The following is a 9980-nucleotide window of genomic DNA, read 5'->3' as shown; positions in this document are numbered from 1 at the left end:
TTGCCCTCAATATGAGAACTCATCGGAGCGCTAATTCCCGTAGGCTCCAACACCGACTATACAACTGCGGCACTTTCACTGTGAATGTTACACAAGACGGCGAATCTGTATAGATTCAGGACAAAGCTGAGAAAAGGAATCGGTCCATCGTCACGCGCCACAAAATTCAAAACCGTCACTGAGTGACGGTCACTCGAGGAACCACACACATCGCTAAATACGTGGACCTTCTACATAAACCCCCAGCCAGGGGACTCATTCCAGGCAAATCTACGGCAATCAACTTCACCACAGCACGCATGCGCATGATCCACACCGCTCCCCGAGAACATCATTTGTCAATTCTGAAGGTCTCCACCAGAAGGGGCCACCCGCGCCTCCGTCAACAACACCGATCCAGCTGTAGCTGCTGCCACTCTGACCGCTGACTCCACCACGGGAGCTGAGGGAAACGGCAGTATCAGAATACATGTTGGCTTCCCATATTTTTTCTCAAAAATGAACGAAAAGTAACAAATAAATTAATTTAATTTAATTGAATGAAGTAATAAATGGAAAAAATCAGAATTTCTCATTGTGAAGATTGCCATATTTTCCTTATTATCATACATGTGTTAGTTAAAATATGAAAATTCTGAGAAACCTCTGGTGCATTTTCGTTGGTTTCTGTACACTTCCACGAATTCGTATGTAAACTCCTATAATTAACGAGGGAACAATGGCCACTACGCCTACCTTTACAGCGGCTAACCGACTCTGCAACTTCGACTTCTCATATATACTAACATGTTCCTAACATGTGGGAAAGTTCTGAATGAGTTTAACCCCGATTTAATTCCCTGCATCATTTCATACCATCCATCTCCGAAATCGCTCCCGATCGCAAGAGGTGACCCTATACTACCTTTCGAGCCAAGCTGCTTATTCAACCTTCTAGCCACCTCCTAAGCTATTGTGACTCCCTCATGCATCATCCTCACCCAAGCCTCATCCCCAGTCAATGCCACATTCTGTCATTGAGGACCCAAAATGACCTGGGAAATATTCACAGTGCGAACTGAACAGTTTTTCGAGATGCCTTTTCTTCAGTTTGAGAGTACCACTGTACACTGCGAGATGCTTCTAAAACGTGGTCAATGAATTTACATTGCTATCATGTTGATATTATTCACAGTTGACTTTCGAACCCCCAAGAATTGAGGTGTTGAAGATATCACTTTGCATAACGGTTTGGTTCACACTGGAGTTTTACCCTAGTGATATGAGAATCACTTGTGAAAAATGTATTCCGCGACTACTGCGTATCACCGCGAATGACGCGTTTTCACAGAGTATTACGCCACTTCACGTGAAACGGGTGGAACTCCATTGTTATCATGTTGATATCGCTCAAAGCTGACTTTCGGACTCTCAAAAATTGAAGGTGTTGAAAATATTACTTCGCGGAAACTTCAGCGAGTGAGAATTTCATAAATCGTATAAACATTATGCAGAGGAGAATCCAATTACTTATAGAAAATGATTTTCCATTGGTTGAATTCCAACCAGTGTTTGACGAACTCCCTAAGCTAACACAAAGACTAGGCACAGAGCTAGGAAGCGGCGATGGTGTGGTATGGGTTGTTTCAGCGTGCAGCTTTGAGTATGATACTGGAATGGTCAGTATTCGAACCTGATTTGTATCTTACATGGTCAACCTCAAGATACCCAAATCATCATGAAGGTCTCAAAATCGAGACCATACATTTGCCTGTCGTTCAATACGCCAATCTCGCCTTCTTGAGTAGCGACTCGGGTACGTTATCGAACTCTGTACGCCGGTGAAGGCACCCTCGAATCACTCGACAGCGAGATGCGGACTAAGGACTTTGCTCTCTCGTTGTCCGTTCCCCTTCCTTGAGTGCTCCCTTGGCGCTCTCTCTTGCCCGTAGTTTGAGGCGCGGTGTCTCTTGGTTCAAGGTAAACCCAAACCGCAGAGGTGTTGGTAACGGACTCTTCGAAGAGTTTATGTGTGAATTCGAGTGGGTAGAAGTGTAAAAAAAACAACAAGATTCTCCTCAAAATTTCCAATATTTGTCACCAACACATGTAGTTGACCACGAGTCCTTTCAAGAACTGTACATTTCCTCATATATCCCATGTAGACGTTCACACACTAACAACTCAACAAAACGGTAATGGGCGAGAAAATCCGCATTTGCGATTTTTTTACTCGACGCACAGAATTGAATTTACGTGACATCTTTAACTCTTGCATTTCCTCAACGGTACGCAACCCCCTTCCCTAACTCGTTACATTCAACATCAACTACTCGCATGCCTCTAGCCATGTCTACTACTGCCAATTCTTCTACACAAATTGGCACTTCCACTAAGCCTTTGGTCCAGAAAGAGCAAATAAAGGGCGATGATGACAACGCTGCTACTACGGGGGTCACGGAGGCTACCAAGGAGTTGTTGACTTCTGATGATTGGAAAGAGAAGATTCATCGTCCCACCGCTGATACTCGCGTGAAGACTACTGATGTTACTGCTACTAAGGGTAACGACTTCGAGGACTACTTTTTGAAGCGTGAGTTGCTTATGGGTATCTTTGAGAAGGGTTTTGAGAAGCCCTCACCTATTCAAGAGGAGTCTATTCCTCCAGCTTTGGCCGGTAAGAATATTCTAGCTCGTGCAAAGAATGGTACTGGTAAGACCGCCTCATTCCTTATCCCTATGTTGGAGAAGGTTAATACCGACATCACTGATGGCATCCAAGGACTTGTCCTCGTACCTACCAGAGAATTGGCTTTACAGACATCTGCTGTTGCTAAGGAACTTGGTAAATATATGGATGCTCAAGTTATGGTTACCACTGGTGGTACTTCTTTAAGGGATGATATTATGCGTTTATACAATACGGTGCATATCCTTGTTGGTACTCCTGGACGTGTATTGGATCTAACTAACAAGGGTGTTTGCTCTTTGAGTGATACTTGCACTATGTGTGTTATGGATGAGGCTGATAAACTCTTATCACCCGAATTCCAACCTGTTGTTGAAGAATTGGTTCGATTCCTACCCAAGGAGAAGCGTCAAATTCTTATGTTCTCTGCGACATTCCCGGTTACCATATTGGATTTCAAGAATAAGTATATGCCTGATGCTGTTGAGATCAACTTGATGGAAGAACTCACTCTAAAGGGTGTTACCCAGTTCTATGCCTTCGTTGAGGAACGTCAGAAGGTTCATTGCTTAAACACTCTTTTCTCCAAGTTGACTATTAATCAGGCTATTATATTCTGTAATTCCGTCAATCGTGTCGAATTATTGGCCAAGAAGATCACCGAGCTTGGTTTCTCATGCTTCTATATCCACGCTAGGATGTATCAGTCTCATAGAAATCGTGTATTCCATGACTTCCGTAATGGTGCTTGCAGATGTTTGGTATCTTCTGATCTATTCACTCGTGGTATCGATATTGAGAATGTTAATGTGGTTATTAACTTTGATTTCCCTAAGAACTCGGAGACTTATCTACATCGTATTGGTCGTTCTGGCCGTTTTGGTCATTTGGGAATTGCTATTAATATGCTCACTTATGATGATAGGTTCAACCTTTATAGAATTGAGCATGAGTTGGGAACTGAGATCAAGCCCATCCCAAGCCATATCGATGAAGCTCTATATTGCTAAATACGTAGTTAGTAGTCGCCACTAACAAGTCTCAAGATGAGGGGAGTTCAACGGAATGATGATTATGATGCTCCCTATCTATCGAAAAAGGGGTTCCTCTATTTCATTGCTTGTCTATAGTGATGTATGTCTCTTTCGATGACGAGTGGCACTGTGGACGAGGTGCTGCCTCACAGTTGGAAATATTAGCAGTACTTTCAATGTATTGTGTTATAGTCGGGACATACTCAAGACGCTCGCCCGCGTGTGTGGAGGAAGCATCATGATAGCGAAACTGCCACGTTATCACTCATGAGCACTTCGATACATGTGACGGTCGTGAAAAGAATGTTCCAAAAATTCATGATGGTCGGTGGGACTCATTAGTGCCGTATTATTATCGCTCTCGTCACAGGATTCGAGCACTTTATGTGAAATTTCATGAAGACGGTAGTGGAATAATACATTATTATAATCAAGGAGTTTTCCAATGCACTGATCAACTGAGATTTCCACAATAGAACGGATTCACGTTGACAGATCTCTGACATAACGAACTGCTCACCATGACCTTTAGAAGTGGTAAATACCGAGAAAGCGATTCAGTGAGTGAAGCGAGGAAGAGCATTCCTTGAGTCATGCCCCGTACACATTTTGGATTTGAGAGAATCGTTTTTACCCAAATGTGCGAAAATTCGCTATTAGCCCTTACTAGGCTGGCAGAAGTGAAGGATTGTGTGATAGCTCGAATAGTGTCTACCTCATCCCGGAGTATGCATGGAGCGCTGCGGAACATGTTTAAACTGCGCAGAAGCAATGCAGTGTTCCTCCAGTTACTCCACCTCATTGAAAGGATACTGTGTGGGCTCGCATGATGAGAGGCTTTGTACAAGACCATATCGGCCACGTTTATGTCCGAACCATGTAGAGATGGAAGTTCCACTGTGGTACCCTCGGCAACCAGCGGTAGGACCTCACTACTATACAGCAAATGAAGAGTCAATATGATTGTGACGTAGTTAACGTCAAGACACTGCCTAGGAGATATGGGAAAGTCCCACTCGAGAGGTGTAATTAGTCTTCCCATTGCAATGCATCCCATATCAGCGTTCTTTCACTTACGAAATGCTCATCTGTAGTTACTATGATATTCCTATTATCAACCCATCAAGTGTCACCCCAACCGACAGCTCATCCATAGCGGAAACTAAAGCAAAGTTAGTTGGTATAAGTCTACCGTGAGCCACTTTAGGATGAGCCCAAATCAGATGCCCGAGCTGACCATGTGTTCGAGGCGAACACAAAAAAGTGCCTTCTGCATCTCACGAGCATGCGAGCCCAACAAACATGTTAACCGTCAAGTTCCGTGCTATAAAATATTCTCAAATTCCCTGTGTTTGCCATTTTCACCACCAGCTTACAACACAACGCATACAACACATTTGTAATGTTCCCAACGGAGAGATGTCGCGTACATTGTGCCCATAAAAGTAGACATATACATAGTTATGGATAAGAAGCAATGGAACAAAATCAAGGAACCCCTTTTCCGATAGATAGGGAGCATCATAATCATCATTCCGTTGAACTCCCCTCATCTTGAGACTTGTTAGTGGCGACTACTAACTACGTATTTAGCAATATAGAGCTTCATCGATATGGCTTGGGATGGGCTTGATCTCAGTTCCCAACTCATGCTCAATTCTATAAAGGTTGAACCTATCATCATAAGTGAGCATATTAATAGCAATTCCCAAATGACCGAAACGGCCGGAACGACCAATACGATGTAGATAAGTCTCCGAGTTCTTAGGGAAATCAAAGTTGATAACCACATTAACATTCTCAATATCGATACCACGAGTGAATAGATCAGAAGATACCAAACATCTGCAAGCACCATTACGGAAGTCATGGAATACACGATTTCTATGAGACTGATACATCCTAGCATGGATATAGAAGCATGAGAAACCAAGCTCGGTGATCTTCTTGGCCAATAATTCGACACGATTGACGGAATTACAGAATATAATAGCCTGATTAATAGTCAACTTGGAGAAAAGAGTGTTTAAGCAATGAACCTTCTGACGTTCCTCAACGAAGGCATAGAACTGGGTAACACCCTTTAGAGTGAGTTCTTCCATCAAGTTGATCTCAACAGCATCAGGCATATACTTATTCTTGAAATCCAATATGGTAACCGGGAATGTCGCGGAGAACATAAGAATTTGACGCTTCTCCTTGGGTAGGAATCGGACCAATTCTTCAACAACAGGTTGGAATTCGGGTGATAAGAGTTTATCAGCCTCATCCATAACACACATAGTGCAAGTATCACTCAAAGAGCAAACGCCTTTTATTGGTAAGATCCAATACACGTCCAGGAGTACCAACAAGGATATGCACCGTATTGTATAAACGCATAATATCATCCCTTAAAGAAGTACCACCAGTAGTGACCATAACTTGAGCATCCATATATTTACCAAGTTCCTTAGCAACAGCAGATGTCTGTAAAGCCAATTCTCTGGTAGGTACGAGGACAAGTCCTTGGATGCCATCAGTGATGTCGGTATTAACCTTCTCCAACATAGGGATAAGGAATGAGGCAGTTTTACCAGTACCATTCTTAGCACGAGCTAGAATATTCTTACCGGCCAAAGCTGGAGGAATAGACTCCTCTTGAATAGGTGAGGGCTTCTCAAAACCCTTCTCAAAGATACCCATAAGCAACTCACGCTTCAAAAAGTAGTCCTCAAAGTCGTTACCCTTAGTAGCAGTAACATCAGTAGTCTTCACGCGAGCATCGGCAGTGGGACGATGAATCTTCTCTTTCCAATCATCAGAAGTCAACAACTCCTTGGTAGCCTCAGTGACTTCACTGGTTGCCTCTTCAGCTTTAGTAACCTCTTTCTTAACGAGCGGCTTAGTAGATGTGCCAATTTGAGTCGAATTGGCAGTAGACATGATAGGCGCTAGTCGTAAAATAACACGTCGAGTAAACTCTAAACAGGAAAAACTACTCAAAATTATGAAAATGTGGTCAACACTAAGCCTAGCGAATAGATAGAAAACCGTGAGCTGCCTCCATAGTCCGTTCGATCGATTCTGAGCATTGAACGAAATTCACATGGTAAGAAAACACTTATCAGCGACAGGAGCGGCGATTGACAGCTGAACCGAGATTCTCTGCTACTCGAGGGTTCGAAGGATCCGTTCCACTTCTCGACATAGCTAAGAGGCTTGCCGTCCTCTGTGCGGGCCACAGAAAACTAGCGCGCGCCTGAATGATAGATTTGCTTCGAGAGCAACATCTTGGCGAAAAGCCTGGCAGACAGGGGTACGACCATTAGAGATACATTCACACCCATAATTGGGCCAATTAAATTGGCCACATATTGCCTTCGCTCATACTAACAATCCTGATCCGCTGGGGTAATTCTCTATTTCAAAGTCAGCGCCATTAACACAATGAAAGGTAACAGTTGTATTCGTATTGGGTAAAGCTCTCTTCATGAGCCAGTGGGTGCACTCACCACATCTTTTAGAGGTCTTTTCGGCTCTTACTAAGAGTGACTACTCCTTTGACCCGAATACAATCAAATCCGCAGCCAAACAATTTCGTCGATGGTAAGTCCAATTGAGACGAAATGTGGCAATGAATTTCGCCGCTCGTGGGGCAGATATGCCAATTATAGATAGAGGGCTTATCCACAGTAGCAAGCAGTCATTGAATGACCAGATTCTTCTAGGCAATATCATACGTAGCGCTGGAGGGCTAGCATGGCATATCTGCCCCAGATGCATTCCGCCTTAGTAAAAGCGGAATTGCTCCCCGTGTTGCGGCTGAGTTGAGTATGCTCGCGAAGGTCATTGTACTACGGAGAAGCTCGGGATGGCATAGGCGCCCCTCTGGATAAATTCGTCGTACTGGGACATCTCTTGGGTGGCATAGTTGCCCCAACCGAGAAATTCATTGTCATAACACATATTGTCGGGATGGCATGATTGTCCCATCAGAGAGATCCCTTGAAAAAATGCATTTCCTAGGGTGGCATAGTTGCCCCACTCGAGAAATTCATTGTTTTAATACATTCCATGGAGGGGCATTGTTACCCCACTGGAGAGACTCTATGTAATAAATCATTTCTTCGAGTAGCATAATTGCCCCACCAGACCAGCCCATTGTAACAAAGCATTTCTTCGAGTGGCATAGTCGCCCCACCTGACCAACCCATTGTAATAAAGCATTTCTTTGAGTGGCATAGTCGCCCCACCTGACCAACCCATTGTAATAAAGCATTTCTTTGAGTGGCATAGTCGCCCCACCTGACCAACCCATTGTAATAAAGCATTTCTTTGAGTGGCATAGTTGCCCCACCCTTTCGATATTATCCTCCACCCCTGCGTTGGGCTCTCTTTCCAACCGAATTCGCGAGTATAATTTCCGTTCGTTTTTTTCCTCAAAATTTCCTTCGAGATTTCATAAGTTCTGATCAACGACGCGCAGCAACATTCGAGATGTCAGCCTCGTCAAGGTCACTCATTCTCTCGCATCGTGCATCAACTCAAGCTCCCACACAAAGAAATTTAGTAGCTCATTCATTAGGCATCAGTGACTCCATGGATCAAGTCATCATCTCCACCATACTCAACAACGCTGGCAGGTATCATTTCACGTTGCGAAGAGGCTGGAGAACTCTCGCTATCCGAATATACAGCCCGCTGTTGATGAGTCAACCACTTATCCGATACTCGTGGGAGAGGCGCTGGTTTGCTCGCGACCGCGACACGCGCCTGAATCCACACTCATTGGAAAACGCAGTACCGACTTACCTTGGCGAGCCACGAACGGAGAATTACACCGGCATTCGCTGAGTGCAAGTGCTCCTCAGTGAAGTCCAGCTCCGATGATTCATCCGAGCGTGACGAGTCCGTCAGAATCTTCCCCTGCACACAAATTCCATACCAAAACTTGAGCAACACAGCAGTTCACCTCTTCTAAATTCGGCTCATCAATTGCATTATCCTCGATTGCCGTCCGTTCTTCAGGACCAACAGGGCGTTCGTAACCATACTCGGAAATCCATTTGCGCCATCCGAGACCTTCACCATGTGCACGGCGTTGGGCCCACTCAAGCCATCGCAGAATGACTTCTCCCTGTAAAAGAGAGCGCTGAGAATAGGCCAGCACTTCTCGAACTCACTTCAGCGCTTTCGATCCTAGGAGGAGTAGCAAGTTGTGAGTAAGGGCTTTCTGCTAAGACCTCCAAGGCACTCCTCGGGCACCTCGATGCATTTTCTACCCTACCACGATCGCTTATCGGTATGTTGATATTTCGTCTCCAATAATAATCCTGCATAATAGCAAATCGGAGAGCAAATAAAAGTAAGGAAATACATTGCATGTTGAGCATAGCGTGCATGTCCGAGTGTAGCGCGAATAGAAGGTCTCCCAAAGTGGCCCGTTCCAAAACGGCGACATCTCCCGTTGCCTCCGGTATCTTGAACACTCCATTCCTTCCTACTAACAGAAGCCGGCAGCTGACTCATTTGCGATCTCCATGTGGGTGTAGACCGGGCTCACACACAAGCCCCTGCTATTGCGACCATCCGCTCCGCAGACTTCACAATGATCTTTCAAATGATGAGCTCTCACTCTAGACGAGGTTCGACGCAGATACAGCAGAAATCTGCTCGAATCAGCGGGGACCGCAACAGCGATCCAACCGCACCCACCTGGCCCGTCTGACCCAAAGTAGACTAAGTTCAATAGCCACTGTTGAGTCATATGCATGTCTGCTCTTTGCAGCCTTATTGATAGCCTGATGAACTCCTCATCATATCACTTAACACAGAAAGAGAACTCCACCAGAGCATGTCGAGGTGGGGCGTCAAACTGGAATCTATGAGGTTCCTCAGCGAAAGCTGTGCCTCCGGTCAAAATCTGAACCAGGTATCGCGGCGATGTTCAAACTCCTATTCTCCAAAAGCATCTTCCATGAATGACGTTCTCACCTCGGAAGAACCCGTATAGGATCCCCCTCGAACCTTCCCAACGGGTATTGGATTTTCTTCACTGAGAGGGATGTATTTATGAGGATCAACTTCGCCGAGCACATCGGCTAGAGATCTCAACAGAATTCCTCGATATTTCACTAGTGCCTGTGCCATATTTGGTGACAACTCTGTAATAATAATGCTACTTGATCTTTTAGAATCTCATCAAAGGAATGCTGAAGCCACAGTTTGTTTTCCTTTAGGAATGCTAGACGATATCGTTCCAAATTAGAAGCATGCGTCTCTGTTGGGCTAGGCTC

The 9980-nt window shown here is 44.7% G+C and overlaps 4 protein-coding genes across 4 annotated transcripts; 1 reads left to right on the top strand and 3 right to left on the bottom strand.

The window, feature by feature from the left end:
• Nucleotides 1–2328: 2328 nt before the first annotated feature.
• Nucleotides 2329–3870, top strand: Pmar_PMAR028323 (RNA helicase, putative; the record flags this gene model as incomplete). Its single annotated transcript, XM_002769107.1, has 1 exon — nucleotides 2329–3870. One exon carries the CDS (start codon nucleotides 2329–2331, stop codon nucleotides 3676–3678), a length of 1350 nt encoding a protein of 449 aa, XP_002769153.1. The 3' UTR covers nucleotides 3679–3870.
• Nucleotides 3871–5291: 1421 nt separating this feature from the next.
• On the bottom strand, nucleotides 5292–5984 carry Pmar_PMAR028322 (ATP-dependent RNA helicase, putative; the record flags this gene model as incomplete). Its single annotated transcript, XM_002769106.1, has 1 exon — nucleotides 5292–5984. The coding sequence occupies one exon, from the start codon at nucleotides 5982–5984 to the stop codon at nucleotides 5292–5294; it is 693 nt and encodes a 230-aa protein (XP_002769152.1).
• A 10-nt stretch (nucleotides 5985–5994) lies between these two features.
• Pmar_PMAR028321 (DEAD box ATP-dependent RNA helicase, putative) lies at nucleotides 5995–6627 on the bottom strand (the record flags this gene model as incomplete). The annotated part of the gene is made up of 1 exon (XM_002769105.1): nucleotides 5995–6627. The coding sequence occupies one exon, from the start codon at nucleotides 6625–6627 to the stop codon at nucleotides 5995–5997; it is 633 nt and encodes a 210-aa protein (XP_002769151.1).
• A 1638-nt stretch (nucleotides 6628–8265) lies between these two features.
• Nucleotides 8266–9270, bottom strand: Pmar_PMAR028320 (hypothetical protein; the record flags this gene model as incomplete). The annotated part of the gene is made up of 6 exons (XM_002769104.1): nucleotides 9210–9270; nucleotides 9062–9164; nucleotides 8868–9017; nucleotides 8657–8821; nucleotides 8497–8610; nucleotides 8266–8457 (listed from the first exon to the last, which is right to left on the bottom strand). The coding sequence occupies exons 1-6, from the start codon at nucleotides 9224–9226 to the stop codon at nucleotides 8266–8268; spliced, it is 741 nt and encodes a 246-aa protein (XP_002769150.1). The 5' UTR covers nucleotides 9227–9270.
• Nucleotides 9271–9980: the final 710 nt, after the last annotated feature.

The sequence above is a fragment of the Perkinsus marinus genome (assembly GCF_000006405.1).
Source record: "Perkinsus marinus ATCC 50983 genomic scaffold scf_1104296966482, whole genome shotgun sequence".
Taxonomy (NCBI): Eukaryota; Perkinsozoa; order Perkinsida; family Perkinsidae; genus Perkinsus; species Perkinsus marinus.
This window is presented reverse-complemented; position numbering and strand designations above follow the sequence as displayed.